This window comes from Squalius cephalus, assembly GCF_949319135.1.
Source record: "Squalius cephalus genome assembly, chromosome: 15".
Lineage (NCBI taxonomy): Eukaryota > Metazoa > Chordata > Actinopteri > Cypriniformes > Leuciscidae > Squalius > Squalius cephalus.
Genome location: NC_137136.1, coordinates 12738778 through 12763534, shown reverse-complemented (window position 1 = coordinate 12763534; position 24757 = coordinate 12738778). Strand labels below are relative to the sequence as shown.

Here is a 24757-nt window from a genome sequence, read left to right as displayed (position 1 = left end):
AATAAATTAAGAGGTGTCATAACGATCACAAGTTCAGAACAGAATACTGCAAGGCTCAGTACTAGGACCATTGCTTTTCATGCTGTAAATGCTACCATTGGGATATATCATTAGGAAGCATGGCATTAGTTTTCACTGTTACGCTGATGATACTCAGCTTTATATTTCTTTGCTCCCTGGTGAAACATACCAATTAACCAAATTAAAGAAATGCATAGCTGATATAAAAAATTGGATGACTAGTAATTTCCTACAAGTTAATTCTGAAAAAACAAAGATTCTAATTATTGGACCAAAAACCTCCTCACGTAATACCCGAATACTGTCTAACACTTGATGGCTACTCTGTCAAGTCTTCGTCATCAGTTAGGAACCTACAGTGTGCTCTTTGATACCAATCTTTCATTTGAAACCCACATTTCTAGCATCTGTAAAACCACATTTTTCCATCTTAAAAATATATTTCTCAATGACAAATGCAGAAAAGTTAGTTCTCTGCATACGTTCATGGCCTCAAAGCTAGATTATTGTAATGCTCTCCTGGGTGGTTGCTCTGCACGCTTAATAAACAAACTCCAGCTGGTCTGAAATGCAGCAGCTAGAGTTCTTACTAGAACCAGGAAGTATGGCCATATTAGCCCAGTTCTTTCAACACTGTATTGGCTCCCTATTAAACTTTGCCCTTAACGCATTATAGTCCTTCATGTATTTTGATACCTAGAATATCAAAATCAACTGCAGGCGGTAGATCCTTTTCCTATTTAGCACCCAAACTCTGGAATAGTCTTCCTAGCCTTGTTTGGGTAGCAGACACACTCTGTCAGTTTAAATCTAGACTAAATACACTCTTTAATCTGGCATACACATAACACATTATCAATTTCTATTATTCATATCAGTTAAATGATTGTTAGTCTGCATAAATTAGGTATAAATTACCTGCACCTTGACACAATCAAAACACAGCCCTGAATGTCAGCAGAGAAGAGTGTCTACTAGAGAATCCCCTTTGAAGGCCTCATCGATATGACACCCATTGGCACAGATCCTCAGAAAAGACCACAAGAGCCAGACAGGTCCTCCACACAGACCCTATGTCCAGCTTCGTCTCCATGCCGGCGTGATGAATCCGATCTTCAAGCAGAAAGAACTGGATGAATATTTGAATGCTACTGATGCAGCCTGAATCATAATCACACCGTGTTCGTTCATCGGCCAGATGAGAACTGAGCCTGATTTCTCCCAAGTTTTTTTTCTCTTGTCTCTCACCTGATAAAGTTTGGGTTCCTTGCCACTGTCCCCTCTGGCTTGCTTAGTTAGGGACACTTAATATTCAACAATATTATTGATCTGACTGTACTGATGCTGTTGTATGAGAACTGAACTGAGATGAACAATGGCATAATTTTTTGCAGAACTCCTTCATAGATGAAATTAACTAATTGGCTTGACTTCAGCTGAGCAACAGCTGAAATGCATCATTTTCCTGTTATCACTGTAAAGCTGCTTTGAAACAACCTGTATTGTATAAAGCGCTATATAAATAAAGGTGACTTGACTTGACTTTTTTTTATTTAAATTCATCAAAGAATTCTGAAAAATGTATTGTTTTCCAAAAAATATTAAGCAGCACAACGGTTTTCAACATTGATACTAAGGCAAGGCAAGTTTATTTATATAGCACATTTCATACACTGGTAATTCAAAGTGCTTTACATAGAAGAAATTCAAATAATCAAAAGAAATAAGAACAATTAAAACAGTTTAGAATAAAAAAGAAAATACATTACAAACAGTCGGACGAACAGTGGCACAGTGCTCATTCAGTTAATGCACAGCTAAACAGATGTGTTTTGAGTCTGGATTTGAATGTGACTACTGTAGGAGCACATCTGATCTCCTCTGGAAGCTGGTTCCAGCTGCGGCTGGCATAATAGCTAAAAGCGGACTCGCCATGCTTAGAGTGAACCCTTGGTATTTCTAGCTGATGTGATCCTGATGATCTGAGTGATCTGTTGAGGTTTATATTCAGTGAGCATATCTGCAATGTTTTGAGGTCCTAAGCCATTGAATGATTTATATAGCAGTAATAATGCTTTAAAATCAATCCTATATGTAACTGGGAGCCAGTGTAAAGACCTGAGGACTGGAGTGATATGTTCATATTTTCTGGTTCCGCTCAGAATCTTGGCAGCAGCGTTCTGTATGAGCTACAATAATCCACCCTGCTGGTGATGAAAGCATGAACAAGTTTCTCTAAGTCTTGACTGGAAACAAAGCATCTAATTCTTGCAATATTTTTCAGATGATAGTATGCTGATTTAGTTATTGCTTTGACATGACTACTGAAACTAAGGTCTGACTCTAGAGACACACCAAGATTCCTAACTTGATTTTTAGTTTTTTGACCCCTAGAGTGAAGGTATGCATTTACCTTGAGAACTTCATCTTTGTTTCCAAACGTAATGACTTCAGTTTTGTCTTTGTTTAACTGAAGAAAGTTTTGGCACATCCAACTGTTTATTTCATCAATGCATTGGCACAGGGAGTCAATGGGGCTGTAATCGTTAGGCGATAGGGCTAAGTAGAGCTGTGTGTCATCTGCATAGCTGTGGTAAGCAATTTGGTTCCTTCTCATTATTTGGCTCATTGGGAGCATATACAGGTTGAACAGGAGTGCCGCAAGAATTGAGCCTTGAGGGACTCCGCATGTCATGGATGTCCACTCAGACTTATGGTCTCCTATACTCACATAATAACCTCTCCCTCCTAAGTATGACCTGATATAATAATAAATGTTTCTTGAGCACCCAATTAGAATGATTTATGAAGGATTTTGTGATACTGAAGACTGGAGTAATGGCTACTAAATTGTAATATTTCACAATATTACTGTTTTTGATCAAAATAAATGCAGCCTTAGCATAAAATGCCTTCTGCTCAATGAGATCTTACAAATCCCAAACTTTTGAATAGTAGTGAACCCATTTCTTTATTTAATTTTATTAATTTCTGTCACTTCTATTGACAGGACTGATGAGATGTGACAGAAAACCATAAGGAGAAAAAGGGGAAATGGAATGGGGAAATAACCCCTGGTGGATTCAAACTCTGATCATCTTGCAAATATGCAAGACCACACAACATATTGGAGCATGTGGACTACATTCCAAGCCGTGTCTCTGAATTTTTATTGATTGTTTTCTTCAGCATAACTGGCATGCAAGATTTATGTTGATTGGCATTGCATTATGAGGATCAAGGAAATCCCTTGATGGTTCTGTAATATTGGCAACATTTTATCAATATATAAATCAGTAAAAAAACATGTGTAGCGCCTTGTAATTTATGATGCTGTGTAACATTAGACATACCCTATATCAGATGCTTTCAAGGATGTTTTCTCTGTAAAGTTTAGGCACATATCGGTGTATGTTGTGGAAGGCTGTATATCAGGTTTTGAATGTGTTGGGGAGGGGGGGTCTGTTCGCCGTCTCTCCTCTGGTTCTTCCCCCAGAGGCAGGAGCCTTATGGATCGCAGGAACGAGGAGGAGAAATAAATTGGAGAGTAGGATAAATCGATGCTTGACGGAGAGGCAAATAGACCTTCCAACCTCAGTCCAAATGCAGAGCTTTGGTTATTTTCCTTAGGGCTGTATTGGATTGGTTGACAGAGGCTGAGGAGAGGGCTCAGACAAGACTTGACCTACAAATGATGTCCTTTGTTTTATCCATTAACGTTGGGAGAACCTTTACCATTTTGGGGTGGACATTGGTCCATGCTTGGGGGGAAGGGTGTCTGGAGTTTCAAACAGCAATGTCAGATAGGGCATAATTTCACTGTATGGCTTTTGGTTTGGTAAAAATTCTTGAATCTTGTTGTCTGTGTTCAAATAGCTTACGAATATCGTCCTCATGGATCAGAAGAAATGTATTTCAATCATGACTTGAACCCCATGTATAGGGCTGACAGTGACACTCAAACCACTACAGTAAACAGAGTCCAGATCAACTAGTGTAAGTACAAATCTCAGGTCTCCGCTACAGAGCAAGCTTGTCCTAAAGGTCAAACTTTAGAGAGCGACTATGTGCATGTGTGGATTTGTCTGCTTGTGGGTGAGTGCATGAGATGCAGAGCAAGTTCCTAATGATGGTCTGAACCTTCAAATGTATCATTTATTAATGTAAAAACTTGTAAATTAACTAAATAAATCTGTTTATCATATCAAGCAATTACATCTCTTCACAAGACTGCTCTATTCATATGAATTCATACGTTTTGGTGACCTGCTACTGCATACGTTTTGGAAACATGCCAATTTAAGAACTAGTCTGAACTAGTCTGACCAACTAGCAATTAGTGTTGATCAAATTTTGATCAGTCTTACATTTCAGACTCAAATTAGACCAATCTACCTTTTTATGAAACTGACTTAAAAAAAAAATGTACTGCCTTGCTAACTTGTAAGACTATAGTCTAAGCAGTTTATGCAAACGGACACTGGACTTTCAGTGGACTGACAAAATCCTCTCAGGTCTCATTAAAATGTCTTAACTGTTCTGAAGATTAACCAAAGTCTTATGGGTTTAGTATGACACAAGTGTAAGTAAATGATGGCAGAATTAGTAATTTTCCCTTTAATTTTCCCTTTATTAAGACAGAAATTAGGTCTTTTTTTACATGAACATCAAAAAGTAACACCATCTTAGGAAGTTTTTGTGCATTTATATGATGATTACTATAAGAGTGACAAGCAGGTCACCTGGTAATTTCCAGGGGTAGCCTACTTTCATCTGTAATCTTTGTCCAAACTTGCAGTGTTGTTCCACTGTGGGATTCTGCTGCAATATTGATGTTTCAATTAGAACAGCGTTACATACCGCCACAGCCTCGTAACACGGTGCATCTCCGACCATCTGCTGCACTTCCACATATGAAGAACGAGACACGTGGGGCTAATCGAGCTGCACATGAGCGATGGGAGAAGCAGCTCGCTCATGTCTCTATACAGATTGAGAGGAGTTTGTAGGACCGGTATCTCAGGTAGGCAACCTGCCTACAATCCCTCCAGTTAATGTGCTTGGGCGCATGACAGCTGTCCCGGAGTTTGCCCTGCTAACCCTATTTGTGGAAAAGACATGTACTGTTTCTGAAGTAACTTGTTGCCACTTGAGATATGTTTTTTTTTATAGGATTCTAAGTCTTAACTGACTCTGCTAATGTCACTATAGGCAGCCTTAAAAGTGCACTCCGTAAGTTTTTATTTATTTTTACCCATGTTACCCATGTATTTTTACCTCTGTTATTCGTCCCAATAGTCAGTGGTTTTGACCTTTATACTGACTCCTATGGGACTGATTGCATGAGGTTTGTTTATGTGCTACTGATGTTGTTATTATTATTAGTAGTAACTTCATGAATTTCAACATAGTGGCACCCATGATGGGGAAAAAACAGCTCCATGTAGAATAAAACAGCTTTCTTTGGACTGACATGCTTAAATGTCTCACATGAGTGTACATCAAGTGCAGTTCATTTCTCCAAATCAATTAAAATATAAATTATAAAAAAATGTAATTAGCAAAAGTATTGAGTGCTTCTTTAACAGTAGAAGTGGTTTGCTCAATTTAAAACCAGTTCAGTGTTTTAAATCAGAGTTTTAGAAAGTTAAATGTAATGTAATGAAATATTGCAATTAAGTGCGTATTTGGAATCCTTAAAATTTGGGTTTGTCCGCAACCTGTTGTTCTTTGGAAACCATGTTGAAGCGATTAAAGGTTTAGTTGCTCGATTCAAATTAATTCAGGGAGTCAGTCTGTTATTTGGCGGTGTTATTTATTCAGAAATAAATAAGAGTAAATAAAATCACAGTATAGATGATTTCTCTTGAATCTCTCCATCTCATAGGATGTGCCATTTGATCATGGCTCTTGTGTGAAGGGGAAAAATACCATAGTTCTTCTACTGATCCTGTTCAAATGGAATGACACACAGATCTGAATATGCTGGAGTCACTTTTGGTGCGTGGATGGATCGCATAACAGGTCTCCACTTTGCCTCACAGGGGTGGTCTCTTGCGCCCCCACAATGGATGCAGACAATCGGAAGCCAATTGTAGTGAGGGACAGATTTAACGATGTCTTTGTGTGGATTAATTGCATGGAATTACTAGATTCTCGGTGCAAGACCTGTTCAACAAGAGCTCTACTCCCCCACTGACAGAGATGGTTCTCCCCATTCCCAAACAATCACACGCACGCGCAAGGGCTAATTCCCTTTTTAGAATTAACAACTAATTCACATTTTTTCTAAAGTGCTACTTAACCCAGCTTTCAGTATGCGAATTATAAATTGACTTTCTGGGGCCAGCTATTTGTTTTTTAAATAGATTTTTAAACGTACGCCTAATGTAAATAGCGCAATCTGTTGAGATTCTTTTTTTGCAACGAAAATACTTTGTTTATCTAAAGAAAATACTTTTTGAACAAAACACTAAAGTTTTTATTGTATGTTTGTAATATAAATAGGCTAATTGTGGTGCATTATTGACTACCGCCAGACGCTGACCGCAAAGCGCAAAGGAAAACGCGTGACTGGCCTGCTGTTGCTATGGTTACCTGTTTTTTTGCGGATTTGGCAACAGTTTTAAAGTAGCCTACATGCTCAGACTAATTTGTAACTAAAACATATTGTAGCCTATGTTTGAAAACCTTGTTTAAACCTCTATTTAGGCTACCTGTATGAAACAATATGTAGCCTACTTCTACAAAGACATCCCCCACCCCCAATTTTCTATGTGCATTAATTGCAAGATGCTTTTGCTACGTTTCAGGTGACCAATGATTAGCGTGACTATGAGAAGAGTTTGATTATTGTGTGATTTAAAGCATGTCTTTGTAAAATGTAATTAATTATTTTCAATCAGTATTTGAACATGACCGGGATCTTGTGTGAAATCCACAGAGGGAAATATGTTGATGTATGTGGAGACAGTTACCTAATTAGACCATAAAAAATGGAATCTTTGCAGCATGCGGGTCATATAATTACTGTTAATTTAACGCTCAGATTCTCTGTCATTAATTTTTATTCCCTTAAATGTAGTTTGGCAGCGGCTCCCGGAGCTCAGAAATAGATTTCACTGTATTTGAGAGCGCGCTGGCCCTTCCAAATGAATTACCATAGACCCCACAGTCCAAATAACAAGACTCGCATCATTTATGCGTTGTTAAGCCATGTAATTGAACGATCCATAGTTTGCATATTATACCATTAAAGTAATGTGCTTTGGTTTTCTCCCAACACGACTATTTAAGCTTCTGTGGCGTTGTGGTAATTCTCTGAATTACAACCTTAATTGCCATAAATGTTCTTTTGATTTGGGTGATTTCACTGTTACGCTACAATGATGTTCATTATTACGCGGATGAATTTCCGGAACGTGTCTTTAAAGTTTTCTCTTTTTTTTCGTTTTTTTGGAACACCCTTTAACCTCCACGCGCTTGAACACAATTAGTCTGACTGTGGAGATTGTTTTTGCGTCTTTTGCCGGTTTTCCCTGGTTGACTGATATGTGCCTCTTGTTTTTTTCGTGTTTGTGTATTCGTCCAATTTTATAAATCTTATTTTGATATAGGAAAATCATAAAACTAGTCATGTAGACCTCTTTACAACAAGAACTTTAGAAGGTTTAGGCCCTCCTTTTTTTGGAAACAAATAATTGAAACATTTCAAACAAAATGAGTGTGTGTTGTGCGCCCATAAACACTTTTACATTTAAGCTATAAACACTAAATATTAATGCTCTCTTCTATAAGTAGCAAAATTTATTTTAATTAATATGTTTCATTTAGGCTATAAAAGACTGAAGATTATAATGCTTAAGTTAGCCTAAATGTGTTGAATGTTTTTGCAGACCTGTCAATGACTTTATTGGGTTTTCTAGCTTGTTTATCATGTTGGCTGTTGTTCAGTGATGCGTAATTGGACGGTGCTGTACGCCCTGCTTTAAAGTTCATTAGTTGTGCAAATTACACTTTATTTACTGCCTTTGAACAGTTCCTTAAAATCAGTTGATCTCTCTCTCTTTCTCTCTCTCTCTCTTTCTTTTTTGTTTCTTTTTGTCTTTTGTCCATTACCCATTCTGATTTACGTAGAGCCTTCCAGAGGAGGCGATACTGGTGACGTATGAGGCGTTGTTTAATTTACTGCTCTCTATAGCAACCAGCAGCGCTGCTGAAAAAATGTCCCCCTCCTCGGACAATGTCGTGTGCTTTTCTTTACAGAGGCTCACAGAGGAGCCAGCTGGTCAGCTTTAGACACCTGCGGTCCCAAACGGCCCACTCTTTTCCCTCGGAAATATTCCTTTGACGTGTGAAGCTACAAAATGCAAACCCAGAGAGAGAGAGAAAAAAGGATTTAAAAAAAAAAGATTTATAGAGGCAGTTGTTGGCTAAAAGAGATTTGTAATTAGATATTGAAAATGGCCATTAGATGTTTGGAGTAATTATATTTATATAATTATATATTTAATTAAATTAGACATAAAAAGTCAAATAAACCTACTGGTCACTTGCTACTCCGAATAAACACATGTGCTTCTGTCTGTCAATTGTATCATGCTTGAACCAAATCGACATCTTTGTTTGATCTGGGATCACTTTGAGGTGAACGCAATCTATACATAAATACGTTTCATATTTTGGGGTTTTCTCCCCCCCTTGTTTTATTTTTATTTTTTATTTTTTTTACCTAGTAGCCTGAGTGCAGCTGTCTTTCATTCACTTTGTAGAACGCATCCTTACAAACACTTATATCAGTTATTTATGCTTTGCAGAGATGAAGTAAAAGTTATAGCTTACTGCTACAAACAACAAACATGAGAAAACATAACAACATAATTTAATGTTTCTCGTTCTCGTTATTATTTATACTTTAAAACTGTTGTAAAGTAGCAACATTTATAGATATATATAGGCCTATATCCTATATATTTATATATCTATATAAATATGTAATAGAAACGAATGTTAAATTAAATATGTTCCTCAAAATAAATACCAATTTTACAAAGCTACAAAATGTTCACTTTAATAATCTTCTCCAGATACAGCATTATTTCATTAAGATGTGAAAAAAAACCCAGGTATTCGTTAAAGCCTTGTTTGTGGCAGTTCTTCAAAATCAAACACCTGATTGAGGCAAACGACATTTTAAAAACTAGTTAACACCTTTTCCCTCATCTAAAGCAGCAATTTTTTTTTTTTTTCTTCTTAGGACTCTGAACATCTGCTGTAAAGTTGACTCTGTCCAAATAGGTATACCTTGCTCATATAAGTTAGGCCAGCAAACATCGCGCTAGAAAGATTAAATAGTTTCCCTTCTTTGACAAATGAATCCCCAGAACCTGTAATCAATAAATGTATAAAATGACATCATATAAAATAGTTTTTTTTATTTTTATTTTTTTGCATTGCATAAATTCTATTAAATAAGACACATAGCCTACATACTCACACAATTGCAAATTCCATAACAGACAAGTTTGAAATGAATTTCTCTCCAAGTTATAAAAATCATAACCTTTGGTGTTCTTCGCTCCGGTCTTGGTGGCCCGTAGCTCGGTCCCTCACATTTCAGAGGTGCTGCAGGACACGGAGTTCTTTTGAAGGAAAGAGGCAGTGTTTGTTTAGACTCTCGAGCATCCAATGAACTGAAGGCTGCCTCCAAAAAAGCGCGTCCATCGTTCCTTTCCACCCAATGAGCGCCGTCGAGGGGCGGAGCTCAGGTGCGCGCCGCTGCGTCCACTTGGCAAAGAGCCTGGGAGACGCCTGTGGCAAAAGAGTAACTGTCAAATGCAAGGTTCCTTTAATAGGAGCGATCAGTCCGGCTCCGAGAGTCATGGCGACTACAGCATCCAATCATTACAATATCCTCACCTCCAGCTCATCTATTGTACACTCGGAGCCTGGGAGCATGCAGCAAGCTACGGCTTACAGGGACGCGCAAACCCTGTTGCAGAGTGACTACTCACTGCAGAGCAACAGTCACCCGCTCAGCCACGCGCACCAGTGGATAACAGCCTTGTCACACGGAGAAGGAGGACCGTGGTCGTCCAGTCCCCTCGGCGAGCAGGACATCAAGCCAGCGGTGCAGAGCCCCCGGGACGACATGCACAATTCCAGCAATTTACAGCATCAGTCGCGGCCACCCCACCTGGTACATCAGACGCACGGGAACCATCACGATTCAAGGGCATGGAGAACAACGACGGCAGCTCACATCCCCAGTATGACCACTTCGAACGGACAGAGCCTTATTTACTCGCAGCCCGGCTTCAGCGTGAACGGTCTCATCCCGGGTAGCGGCCAGAGCATCCACCACCACAGCATGCGCGATGCGCACGAGGACCACCACAGCCCGCATCTCAGCGACCACGGCCATCCACCGTCCCAGCACCAGCACCAGTCGCACCAGAGTCACCACGACCACTCGGACGAGGACACGCCGACCTCGGACGACTTGGAGCAGTTTGCGAAACAGTTCAAGCAGAGGAGGATCAAGCTGGGCTTCACGCAGGCGGACGTCGGACTAGCTTTGGGAACGCTGTATGGAAATGTGTTTTCGCAGACCACGATATGCAGGTTTGAGGCCCTGCAACTCAGCTTCAAAAACATGTGCAAGCTCAAGCCTTTGTTGAACAAGTGGTTGGAGGAGGCAGACTCCACATCTGGCAGCCCCACGAGCTTGGACAAGATAGCTGCGCAGGGGAGGAAACGGAAAAAGAGGACTTCCATCGAGGTAAGCGTCAAAGGGGCTTTGGAGAGCCATTTCCTTAAGTGCCCAAAGCCAGCCGCGTCGGAAATTACTTCACTGGCGGACAGTCTGCAGTTGGAAAAAGAGGTAGTGAGGGTTTGGTTTTGTAACAGGAGACAGAAAGAGAAACGGATGACTCCTCCCGGCGGACCTCTACCGGGTACCGAGGACGTATACGGAGACACGCCGCCGCATCACGGGGTTCAGACGCCAGTTCAGTGAGAGAGAAAAAACACAAAAACAATTCAAAAACAAGGACATATCTATCATATTGACTGCCTCAGTCTTCATTTATGATTATGTTCACATTGGAGCTATCCAAAGTGAAAGCAGCTGCGGTTTAGACTACTGAGGCGGGAGAGCAGATTATATCCGTCTTCAATGTTACTCAAAATTCGTACCGCTGCAACAGAGGGGACCGTGCGTTCCCCGCGCGAGCAAAGAGAACGGTTGTTCTGTGAATACCCAGCACTGTGAAAAGACGCAGTTTTAAGGTGTAACCCTAGTATTTATCAAACACTTTGAGACGAGCGAAATGTCCCTCAAACGCGAGCATGGGTGTCCCATAGACAGTTGTTTACATTCACATTCACTGCATTTTCTTTGGCGTGATTAGCCTGAAAAGTGACTAGTGCTGCAGCATTTGACAAATACACGCCATTTTTACTTTTGTTGTGGGCGACTGAGGGTGAACATCGATTCGATTGGGGGGAGGGAAGACAGCAACATCAGTGTGACATTTATCCACCCACAGTAGTAAACAATTTACTTGGGATCAAAGGCCTTTAAAAAATATTATTATTATTATTATTATTATTATTATTATTTTAGATACAGCATGGTTATGCTTACTCATAGAGTGAGGTGCAAGGTCACACTAAACAGATGTTGTAGTCTTGGCGCCAAGAAATTAGTCTCACATTTGATTCTGGTCTCCGTCTCCATCTTATCAATACGGATGGGTCTAAATTGGAAAAATAAAAAGATACAGCATCAAACTTCTAGCATCAAGCTGCAGACTGGTCACCGAAGGGCTAGTGATAGAAACCTGGCATTTCCCTCGATTTAGTCATATTACCATAAAATACAATTGTTTCACAGGACTCCACACAGTGCTGTAAATATTGTATAATTTTTAAAGTACATGTTACGTTATTCTCTCACTTGAGCACTTTTTCGTGTTATTTTGAATTTGGAAAAGATTTTAGAGGCGTTTGTTTATTTTATTTTGGTCTCATTTGTTTTAACTTTAGAGCTGGTATATTTTGCCTTTATATTTATAGTAATTTAGCCGAATTTTGCTTGCTATCTCTTGCGTGAGTCAGTTGCTTTTTAACCCACATTCAGCTGCTTTTTTATAAATTATGAGCTGACTTTACTATATGTATAGTAAACAATGTTCAATCTTCAACAATGTTAGCACTATTTTCTACCCAACGAATTCAATACTATTATATATCTGAATCATTTGAATGTCTTTTTTAATTATTTTGAAATAGAGATTATTTACACAGTAGCCTATCGTGGAGAATGGGAAAATCAAGTGATGTGACCTGCAATATTTTCATTTAAAGTCAAACGACTCTTCATTGTTTCATATGAAAAAGCGGTTTTGTATGTTTTATATTTCCATAATTTATCAAGCATCAATTTGAAACATCGCAGCACTATTATTATCATTATTATTAGGCTATTATTATTATTATTATTATTATTAAATATTCTCCACGTTTACCCAACATCAAAGCTATAGCCTACATATAGTAAAAGGATAAAACTACTTGGATTTTGGATTTAACTGTTTTTTGTTTGTTTGTTTTTTGTTTTTCTCTGCGTTATAGTTCTTCGTTGTGTTAGTCCCGCGTTCGCTTTTATTGGGACACGATGCAGTGATGATTTACTGAAAATGTAAACACTGGAAGATTTGAAAAATGGAAAGATTTGTCCAAGGGGCTTGCTATACGTCACTATGTGTAAATACAATACAACAATCAGAAAATATTATTATTATTATCATTATTATTATTATTTTCTTATTGTATTATTTTGCTTATATTTGAATTCATATTTTTGTGTAAATCTATTCCACGGAAATTCCAGGGACATCTGTTATTATCGTTCTACTTTTTTTTAATTTTTTTTCAAAAGAAACATTTACATAGATTAATTGATCAAACTGTCATGTAATTCTACAAAAACTGTGGGAGCTATTTATTTGTCGTTTTATTTCCTCTGTCAGAAATACACCATCAAACCTTGAACTGGATGAATTTGTGGGTAAAATAAAATGCGCAGAGGTTGTGATAGAAATTTGTTTTTGTAGTGGCTAAATTATGTTTTTAGAAATCGCAGAATCAAAACTGACATTGTGTTGTCGGATGTAAAAATGATGCGGGGGATGTAAAAAATGTATTTATTGACGTCTCGGTCATGTTTTTTTTAACGAAATTTTAAAATGTAAAACAGAAGTAGCCTAACAAAACAGTCTTGCGTTTTCAAATGGGTTGAAATGTCAACTCAATTTCAAGTGAAATTGAAAGCGTGAAATGTGTAAGCCACAACAAATGCAAACCGAGAAGTTTTGTTTATTTTCCTGAAAGGGGGAAAAAATAGGCCGATATAGCTACATTCTGAGATATTGAGGACTGACACTGCTAAGGCCTGTATTGTTGTGTTTCATAAAACACGCTGATTTTTGTGGTAAAGGCAGTAGCTAGCCTATAAAAATGTTCCGACCATTGTTTAGAAAAACTGAACCCTTCAATTTGGTATATTTTATAACTAGAACAGTTATGGATGAAGTAGCCTACTGTTTTGAAAGTGTCACTAATTTTGTGGCATCAAAACGTGGACCTCAATGTATCATTCCCATATGGCATTAGGCCTTGTTTCACGTGTAGGCTATTTTGCGTATTTTTGCTATTCTTGTTGCAAAGAATGCAGTTACTTTTAGAATAATTTTGGCAATAATAGGGCATACGAATACGTTATTTTACGGATCCAGTGTGAGACATTACGCCGTCTTTGAAATGACCAATGATAGTGAATTGGGCTGCTCTTATGAGTCTTCCGTGGTGCTTTGCCTGGAAGTGAACCGTGCAAATTTCAATCTCTTTACAATTCAGAGAATATTCAACAAAGTCAAGACATTCTTCCATAATATAGACAATTTACAGCTAGACTAGTTTTTTAAAAAAGTTTAAAAGTGATACATTTTTCTCCATATTTGAGAAAACATTTTAAGTCTAGAATTGAGTGTATTAAAATCGTGATTGTGTAAGAGCTTATCCTTATCCTCTAGTGCCACCTAGTGAGATTTTTTCTAGGACACCTAAAGCAACATTGATTAAACGTAACAACAGCAGCACATGGCGATTGTAGCTCAACACTCCGGGGTTTTCTTCGATGCTCTTTGACTTCAGTAGGCAGCCATGTTCATTTGCACATTTACGTTACACACACACCCTGGCTCATAATGAATCATAGCTGTTCCTGTTTTTCCCCCTAAAAACTTTGGTTGAAACATACCAAAAGATTTTGATAATTTTCTAAACTAGTTTTGCTGAGGTGTTAGACAAACAAGACACAAACACTTGAAATTGTCCACCAGATTTGCGTTCACATAGGCCTATTAAAAAATGTGAAGGCCTGTAAATGTTGCATTTTTAACAAAACCTCTTTAAAACTTGATTAGACTTTGAAAAGTGCTTTAAAAATGTAAACCAAACCTATGATGGGTACATCTTTTATATTAGCAAATTAATTATTTTATGTTCATGTTCTAAAAATAGGTTAAAACTGCAAAAGCATGCACAACATTTTCAAGGTTTCGTTTATTCGAAATTGTTTACTAAAACAATGTCAGGAATCAAGCATGCGGAGAACAAATGAGGTGTTAATAAGATTCCTCAAACTGGTTTTTGTTACTAAATGATGAAACAGAGAACATTTCAAATGCATATTGATGCTAAAACCATTGTAACAGGAGTGCATTGCCGCTTCTAAATTACAGGGTCCAAAGGCAGAGGCTGACAGTGTTGTTATGCGTTGTACTGTTGATCTATTTACAGGGGTGTAATGACAGTTTTCTGCGTGTACTGACTAGCAATAGTTGTATAGAAATCAAGAAATCGTTTCATCTAATTAACTGCATCCCTCCAGGTCCTCAGGGCACATTAGAGCTCCTCAGTCCATCATTAAAGCAGACATAAACAATTCATTACATCACTGTTAGTCCAATGAGACTGTCACTGCCAGATGCAATATTAATACGCCCTTAAACTCAGAGGGATTAAGACTAAGGACGTTTCTGACTTTCAGTTTGACCAAACTATTGAATCTAACTGGTGGAAATAGTATAGACCAACCGCATGCCAAACATAATCTGTGAGAAGATTTAGCACTATTAATAAGATCAATTATTTTATAATCACTGAAAATACTATGCTCTGTCTTTTCTAACAGAAAAAAAGAACACAAAATATTAAGCCTCACTTTATTGAACCAAGACCTCATGAGTGTCACTCTCAGTCACTCTGAAATAATGCTAAAAGCCTGCTTCTTCCAAACAGCACAAATTTAATACAATATCCTAAATGACAACATTAATTCACTGCAGCTACTGTATAATTTAACACAAATACAATCTATATAATGTTCAGTTGCTTCAAATTAACTTTAGAGTTTGTTTACAGGGTGCTAGTGAAGAACAGGTAAGTCAAATTGAAAGAACAATTAAAAAAAATATATATGGCACTTAAACTTTTACCAAAAGCACTAAACAATTTCTCCTTATCCTTGTTTTGACTTGAATAATTGTACACCTCTAAAGAAAACACAGCACATTGCCATCTGTGTTTTTCAAAATTAAAGTGTATTTAAAAAAGAAAAGAAAAACCCTTTGGTTTAGGGTGTTTTTGGCAAATCGCAATTTAGCATAGCACAATACAGACGACCAGCAAATATACAAAGCACTTCTCTCTTTAAACCTAAGGCACAAGGATATGTCATCTAACGGTTAGCATGCGCCTGTGTAAAAGAAAACGTCAAGTTTTGCAATAGAGAAAAGCTTATGTTTTGGTATTTGCCCTATAGTGTGCATACAAGTGCATAACAGGATTGACTCAAAATATGGGCAAAGTGTCACACAAACTAGGTATTGCCACAGAAAGATTCCTGTGCCCACGATTCAAGTCAATGTGGCCCTGAATTTATAATCAATCAATTAATAAATAATCACAGTACACCATGTTACTATTTCACAATATTCAACAGCGATTTGACGACATTTAACAATGCAAATAAAACACTGGTACTGATACACTTGAATAAGTATGTTTAAAACAAAACCCTTCAGCTGTAGTACAGCATTCTACAAACGTCTCTCTCTGAAGACAAAAATAAAACCCTGAGATTAAGATCAAAAACTGAGGTCTGCTGAAGTGTGTGAGATTCAATACATAGTGAGACCATTCAAGCTGAGAGAGTGTGAAACATCCATAACATCTTCCAAGCGGCAGTTCACAGCTCTGTGCAGTTCAAGGCAGAAAGTCCACAGCACCAGAATGCACCACCCTTCTCCCAAGGGTCTTAAAGTCCGTCCCATGAAGCTGCTTCTGCTCAGGAGGGCCCATCGAGTTTCACTGAGTGAAACTCTTCTTGATGGACACATTCGGGAAAAGGCCACTGAGCTCCTGGGCGAAGCGAGAGTCGATCTGCGAGCAGAAGGACACGTCCAACAGCTTTAGCCGAGGACAACACTGCAGTAATTTCCGCAGAGAAGCAGGGCTCACCATCCGTGTGCCTGAGAAAACACAAAGAAAAGTTAAAGGGATAGTTCACCTGATTGCTGTGTCGTCATTTATCAGAAAGAAATCATTACTTTTATTCAGCAAGGACACATTAATTTGATCAAAAGTGACAGTTAAGACATTTGCAATGTTTCAAAAGAGTTTTATTTCAAACAAATGCTCTTTTTCTGTTCAATGAATCCTGAAAAAAAATTATCACATTTTCACAATGAGATTAGGCAGCACAACTGTTATCAACACTGATAATAATAGGAAATGTTAGAATGATTTCTGAAAGATAATGTGACTGGAGTAATAGCTGCTTAAAATTCAGCTTTGCCATCACAGGAATAATGCTGCCTTCATGCGTTATCGGAAATTTCCTAATTCCCACTTCTGGAGTCGTGATTACAAGCGCGTCACGTTCAAGTGCTTTGTTGTCGGAAAGAATAGGGATCAAGGAGGACACCAGGTTTATTCTTGCCTGTTTCTTGGGGGAAATCTTATTAAAGCCTAAATGTATTGAAGATATTTAATTTGGAAGAAAATTTAGTTAGCAACCATATAAACATTAACTGCCCTATCTATATAGTCAGCTTGCTGACAATTCTGAAATTTCAATTAAATACATGCTATTTTCACAGTGTATAAAACATTCAATATGTTTCAAATGGTTAAGCATATATGTAAATATGCACTTCTCTAATGACAAGACAAGTGTCTTAAATAGTTGAAATAAACTAATAAAGAATACCAGTCACAGCTGCAATCCTTCTCCTCTCTGCCACGTTAAAAGTATCGGGAATCAAAATGATCAAGACGATAATTTTGTAAATACGACTGGAGAGGACGTTCATGTCCAATTTCCGACAAGGAAATTTCGATTGCACTTGAGGGCAGCATTTATTACATTTTAAAATACTTCATCTTACGACCACAAAAAACACTGAAATATTTTTAAAAATATATTCTTCAAAACAGAAATACACTCATCTCACCCAGAATATCAAGGTGCTCCAGAGCGCTGCAGTTAGCGGCCAGCTCCTCCAGGTCGGAGTCACACACGGTGCGGTTGGCGGTGAGGAAGAGCTTGCGTAGGCGGGGCAAGCTGCGGGCCAAGTGCTTGAAGCAGCCGGTGCTGCTCTGAATCGTGGAGCACCAACCCAGGTCCAGCTCCTCCAGGAGCCTGCAGCCCGAAACCAGCTCTGCCAGTCCACGCTCGCTCAGGTTCCTGCAGCGCCACAGGTCGAGGGAGCGCAGAGAACGGCAGCGTGCGCTCAGCATGCTCGCCACCACATCGTAGTCCTCAATCTGTGATGAAATCACCATGTAGCCACAGTGAAGCACTCATTGATTAACTGAACGTCTCTAAGCTATACTATGAGCTGCGTGTGAAGACACGCAACCAGACAAGCCAATGTTCCTGTGGCTGAAGTGGAACAGAGGTTGAATACCGATTTGCATACTTCATAACAAATATGAAAAGCAGGGTCGGCCACTTTGTGACCGTGAGATGGCTGTCAATGAAATAAATATGAAGTCAGCCAGTACTGAGATATACTATAACATCATAAAACTGCACTCTGATGCAACTAATCTTGTGTAGCAGGGGTTGTGGGCAATAATATTCAGATAAACATGCATGGATGCCTCCTTAAAAATAAAAACAGCGCACTTTACAGGTCCCTTTGATGCACCACTTTCATTGTAATTATTATTTGTGATACACTAAACCTAATCTTGTATACTGTATAGTATGGCTAGTATGTCAGTTAAACATGGTTCTCATAATGCTATGACTATTTTTAAAAGCCTCTCTGTTGCACCAGAACGTCATCCAATCACGTACACCATCTGCATATTTGATCTGTCCAGTAGACTCACCATGACACAGCTTCCCAGGTTAAGGTGCCTGAGCTCTGGGCAGAATGTGAGGATGCTCAACAAGGCTGATTGCTGCATGTGGAAATAAATAAAACAGAGAAAACAGTGATAATTAACACACAGCACTAATGAGAGAATAACATATCCCTATATTCAGATGGCAGTGGAGTAAAAAGGAGACAAAAGAATGCATATTTGATATCACAAATCAAAGATGACAACAAATTTAACTCCGCAATTCAATATTCTTCCAAATAGATGTGTCAAAATAATGATCTCACGGTCTGGCGCACATGGCTGACACTCACATCTAATATATAGTGATAAGATGTTTCACAGAAAAAAAAAAAACCTTAAGTGTCATGCGAGCATCACTAAGATAATACAGCCATTGTTTTTATTATTGTTTTTGGTTTAAAAAAAAAAATCCCATTCATTTAAACTCAAAACAGCTGAAGATTGACTGTATTGTGTGAGTTAGTAGACAAATGTTCTGTGTATATTTCCATCGATGATGACAGAGAGTGCGTTTGCTACAGACACAGTGTGTGTTCTTGTGTATGTTTACATGCAGTCGCCATCACTACAAAAAAGCTACAGAAACATTATACCCGTTGGCAGAGGCACGCATAAACCTACAAATGCTGATTCACAGTTAACCACACGGAGGGACGGGATGACCCTAGCATGCTTGGGCCTGCACCAGCACTGATTTAAAGGTGATAATGCAGTATAATTATAAAGACAGGTAACTATAGCAGCTTAAAACAGGCTGGCATAATCATGTTTTCTTATTCAATTCCCAAGATAACTTGCCTTTTTAATGATGCAGTATAAACAACAAACAAAGGTGGTGCATGATAAAGCAGACAACTTTTGGGGGAACAAAAAATTCCATAGGTCAGTAATTAACAATTTCAGCTTTGATGTTAAAAACCTTCATTATTACCACCCAAAACTATTGCTTTAATCATGAATACAGTCAAACGTGTGATTCAGGAAATACAGCAAACATCACAGAGTTTGCCAACACAAAAATGACAGAGTACACAATGAGGTACAAAAACAATGTTCTAATCTGTATGGAACTGAGGACGCTTTCTATTTTCTGTGTATTTATGTGAGCAGCAAGAAAACAAACTGTTGTGATTGGCTGCTCCTCACAATGGCCTCTCCCACAAATGATAACTCTCAAATCGACTTGGCTCACTTGTTTTTAGCAGGTAAAAATTGCAAACAAGATTATTTTTGGATTGCTGATAGTGAATCTTGTTGGCATGAAACAGAAGTTGCAATAGTCTTCCCTATTGTGACATATATCTGAGTGAAACAGCTTTGCAAACAAAAAAAATAGTAGGACGGGACTTATGTCCATCGGGAATTTGATCATTGTCATTTGCTTTTGCTGTGATCTCATGTGAGTGACAGGTTGTCTCGCACTCATGCACTCAAGATGAATCCATTTTGATTTCATGGTGATTTAAAAAAAATAAAATCATTTAAATGCTATGTTGAAAAAGGAATGGATACAAAAATGAACTGACCGAAGGTTTGGTGAGTGTTTTAAATTTTAAATATTGAATGTAAATTTTTGAAACAAATTAAAAATACATTAAATTCATAATTTCCTTTTGTTCAAGCTACAATTCAGTGTATACCAGATGCTTTTCGCGAGAAAATCAGTCATTATAATTCTCTCAGTCTTGTTCTCACCTCAACTTTAGTGCGGTACAGCACCAGCCTGCGTAGATTAGCGAGTTTGGTGATGTGATTGAAAGCCTGAGGTTGCAGACGGTCACAGGAAGCCAAATTGAGCTCCTGGAGGCACGGACACGTCTGGGCGATCACCTCTAAACACGCTTCAGTCAGGAAATGACAGCACGACAGCTCCAAACACACCAGACTCACCCCACAGGCCTTCATAAAGCTTGAGAAAAAAAAAAACAACAACAGAGATGGAGTGACTATTACGCACATTTAGTAGATCAAACTATTTGAAATATCTGGATCAGAGACTCTTGCCGTTACCTGCAGAAGCCAGTGGCCGTCACGGCTCCACGGTTGCCCGTCCAGGACATGTTTAGTCTCTGCAGGAGGGTGCAGCGGCTCTGCAGGTGGCACAGAGAGGCATCAGTGAGCCGGGCCCAGTACGGCTGCAGGCTGAGCTGGATGTACTGCAGCGGGTCACAGCAGTGCTTGTGAAAGAGCTTGCAGCTCTGAGCCAATCGGCACAGGTCCGGAACTGGCAGGTGACTCACGATCAGTTGGATTAACTGCGGTGACAAAAACAAATAGTGACCAGAACACAGCATGCTAAATATTCTTGTTGTGTCACTTGTAAAGACAGAGCTGCTAAGATTACTCTCAAGACGCTTATGGAGGCTCTGATTATGTTTTTGGTATGTGCACTGTTGGGAAGACTGAACAATAGTATGAGTGTGAGGCTGGATATCAGTTAGCAGATAATAGCCAGATTATGTTTCTGAAGCACATTCGTGTTTGCCTTGACGAGACTGTGAGGGTGACAGTGGTTTGGACAGGACATCTGAGCTGCGTGCAGTTAATGAGGGCTTACGAATTGGAAAGGTATTTTTAAATTACAATAAAAGGTCTCTAATTATCTGAAAATCACTGCAGAAGACCTACTGCAACCACACAAGTCGGGACTTGACCGAATCCCAACTATCTGTCTGGTACGTAAAAGATTTCAACACTCTGTGGTCCAACTTGTGTTGTTATCCACAGTCCTTGAAAACCCTCTTTGTTAACTAGCCTACATGCTATTTACTAAACATGCTGATTCCTAAACTTTCTAAATCTCACAGGCATCATGTGAAATTTTCCAATGCTAACCTCATAAGGGAGCCTATCGAAGAAGCCGTTTCCCAGGTTTTGCCTGTTTTCTCCACCCGACCTGCAGCAGAGGCCTCCTGCATCACTGATCTCTTCTTCGCTGTCACTCAGATCACTGATGTCGATGACAGGGATCTTATAGAGGGCCAGAATGGGTCTCTCTCGAACGCCTCGCAGTATCACCGCGTCCAGCTCTGTGTAGTACTCCAACAGAGAGCAGTTCACCTCCAGACGCAGCAGGTTGGTGGCAAAACTGGTCTGTCTGATGCTGGGGGAGAACTGGCGAGCTTGAGGGGTCACAGCTTTGTTGGGCTTGCCGGCCCACAGAACCTCCCACCTGCAAAAAAACAACAACACAACCCATGCTTAAAACACAAACCGCATCCAGCTCTGTAAAACAATCTGTGATATTGTTGTTCAATAACGAAAGATGTGATCGATGCATGACTGAAATCTGACATTTAGTCACCATTTGGTAAAAATGGTTTACTTAAAATAAGTAGAATGTTTGGTTGACCAAATAATTATTTTTTTGTAAATATAAAATTAATAAGGCATTATTTTAGAAACATTTTATATACTAGAAATATTATCACTTTTGGTCATACTTTATTTGAACAAGTTCTTACAATAGGGTTAGTGTTAGTTGCTTGTAATTGAGCATAATTTACTGCTGCTATTATTATTATTAAGTGAATACATGTAACATGTTATACATGTAATATGCTATATATATATATATGATGAATAAAAGATGAATGATATCTAAAAGATGATATATAAAAGATGAATTCTTAGGCTAAGGCAGGGTTCTGAGGCTTTTACCTAGAAGGTAATTATTTAGTAGACATTTTATCCACAGCATCTTACGTTATGTTAATGCTATTATGTTCACACCTTGTGGGATTAGAACCTACAACCTTTTGATTACAAGTCCAGAACTTTAGCTCACACCATTTTACCTGACGTCAGCCGGTGGGTTCTGGGAGAAAGGGTTAAGTGAGCACGCTAGGATCTTGACAATGGCTCCGGGGTGGTAGGTCTCCAGCACCTCCACAGCTGTGGGATAGACAGGCTCCTCGAAGGCCAGTTCCAGGAAGTCCTGGCCATGAAAATTGGGTGGCGTACGCCGGAACGGGAGAGCTGAGCTAACGCACTGCGCCCACCAACCTCCGTAAGTGCGGAACACGGCCGTCTGGGTGAAGTCTCCTGAGCTGGGGTAGACGTTAGGCACTCCCGCCAGGTTCCACATGGTATAGGACATGCTGTTCTCGCTACCGTAATGAGAGCTGAAGTCCAGGACCTCCTTGCCGTACTGCTCGACCTCCACGGTGATGGGCAGCGCCGAACGCTGACCCAGCTCCACCGCCCGCCGGCTACCCAACGCCTCGCTCCTCGTCCCGCTCCTGGAGCGCCGCCGCAGACAGATATAGTAAAACATGCTCAGAAGGGTTAGCATAGGAAACATGGAGCAGCAGGTCTGGGTTTGAGTCAGGAAGCACAGCCCTCGTCCCTTCCCTGCGCTGTAGCGTGATAGGCTTTACACAGCACAGGCTATAGGCCAAGATGCATGCATGACCTGTGGGTTAGAGAGATAAACACAAACACACACACAAACAAACAACAAAAATCACACAAGATTGTGAGAACCTTGAAATGTCAAAGGATATCTGTAATTCCAAGGGCCTCATTCATGACGCACACATTAAATCAAATTGTGTATTATTTGTAAAAAAACAAACAATTTAGCATGCAATGAGAATTTACATGGATTTATGAACAATATACACAGAGATTATTTCTGCTCATGTTCTATGAATGAGGCTTAAGTATCTTCTATGCTAAAGGAATGCTAAAAGAAATGTTCTGGGATATATAGAAGTTTCCAAAAATGATTTTATACCTCAAAAAAAAAAAAAAAAAATAATTAATTATTTTAAGAAAGCATGAAAATGTTTTAACTAAAACTGAAAAAAATTAAATAAATTTATCCTAAATAGTAATATAAAAAAATAATAATAATCAAAAACATAACCTTACAAACAATTGAACTAAATTTCAAATGAAAACTGAAAATATAAAAAAGCTAGGCTAACTCATATTAATACTAAAAACTATAATAGCATATAAATAACTATATACTATAATGCATTTGTACATATGTTTGTAAGTGTATTTCTGTAAATGTTGTTTGGCTTGTTTTTATAAAACGAATTAGTAAAAATTATTTTCTGATGGTTCTGAATGTGGCTCAGAATATTAATTTAATCAGAGGACAGTCAAAAAGCATGTCATAATGTATAAAATATATCTCAAACTGTATTGCATAACTTCCTGAAGGGGGAAAGGGGAAAAGAGGAAAGTTCCTATCAAAGTTCTTCCAGATGAGAGATTCACATGAAAGAATGACTTCTGACAGCCATCACAATGTGACATGCACAATATATTCTGGTGGTTTAAGCTAAAACAGCAAACTATCATCATGCTGTTTAATGCCAAAACAGTGAAAATAGTCTGCAGCAAAATATTCAAACGATATACACCATGTATTCAATGTTCGAAACCAGACAATATGACAAACCACTAAATATAGCAAGTTAAAGGGATAGTTCACCTAAAAACCTGTATTTATTTCACACACACACACACACACACTAAAACAAAACAAAAACAACAACAAAAAATCATTACTTAAATCACCTTCATGTTGTTTTAAACCTGCAACTTAGCCTATGACTTTCTTCTGTTGAACACAAAAGGAGAGGATGACAAATGTTTCATTTTGGGGGCGAACCGTGACCTATTCCCGCTATGTTAGCGAGCCTGAAAGCTTTTACTGATTGCTACTAGCTCTGTCGTTACTTTACATTCTATCCATATGTAGCTTTTTATATGATCGAACTGTTTAAACTGTAATCCGAAAAGAGGAACTGTTAGCGAGCTGAGCTATTAGTTCAGTAGGTTATGAAGCTGCTAAACAATAACGCAGGCTGTCATGCCACACCGCACTGACAGACTTACAACAATGGCAACTTACAGACGATGCAATGGTGTGTTGGAGTGTTGCGCTGAGTGTGTTCTGCGTTCTCGATCCATCTCTCACTTCAGCTGTCATTGCTCGCACATTCTTCACTGTTCACGCGGAATATAAACATCCGCTTCACCTCCGCACAATGCATTGTGGGAAGTGGAGTTCTACCACACATCATTATTGTATTAACGATATCCTTTCTGCAGCTCGGCTGATTTGAATAACTACTCTACTTTATATTTTGAAGAACCACAGTTATGACTGAGAAGTTGATAGATTAGGGTTGAGGCACGATTTTAACGTGTAGAGACAAATATACTTTATTAAACTATACAAATAGAAAATATTACACTGGTATTGCAATGTCAGATTTTTTTTTAAACA

At 38.7% G+C, this 24757-nt stretch overlaps 2 protein-coding genes and 1 long non-coding RNA gene across 3 annotated transcripts in view; 2 read left to right on the top strand and 1 right to left on the bottom strand.

The window, feature by feature from the left end:
• The window catches only part of LOC307173028, a 36706-nt gene extending 32481 nt beyond the window's left edge, over positions 1-4225 (top strand). The window contains exon 3 of the long non-coding RNA XR_013823796.1: positions 3032-4225. This is a non-coding gene — a long non-coding RNA (uncharacterized lncRNA). The remainder of the gene's footprint in view (positions 1-3031) is intronic.
• A 5364-nt stretch (positions 4226-9589) lies between these two features.
• Positions 9590-11526, top strand: pou3f2b (POU class 3 homeobox 2b). Its single transcript, XM_079895703.1, has one exon. The coding sequence runs from the start codon at positions 9761-9763 to the stop codon at positions 11036-11038; it is 1278 nt and encodes a 425-aa protein (XP_079751829.1). The 5' UTR covers positions 9590-9760; the 3' UTR covers positions 11039-11526.
• A 3104-nt stretch (positions 11527-14630) lies between these two features.
• Positions 14631-24519, bottom strand: fbxl4 (F-box and leucine-rich repeat protein 4). The gene is made up of 8 exons (XM_079893904.1): positions 24380-24519; positions 22305-22921; positions 21343-21679; positions 20518-20762; positions 20203-20416; positions 18490-18561; positions 17604-17916; positions 14631-16619 (listed from the first exon to the last, which is right to left on the bottom strand). The coding sequence occupies exons 2-8, from the start codon at positions 22808-22810 to the stop codon at positions 16456-16458; spliced, it is 1851 nt and encodes a 616-aa protein (XP_079750030.1). The 5' UTR covers positions 22811-22921; positions 24380-24519; the 3' UTR covers positions 14631-16455.
• Positions 24520-24757: the final 238 nt, after the last annotated feature.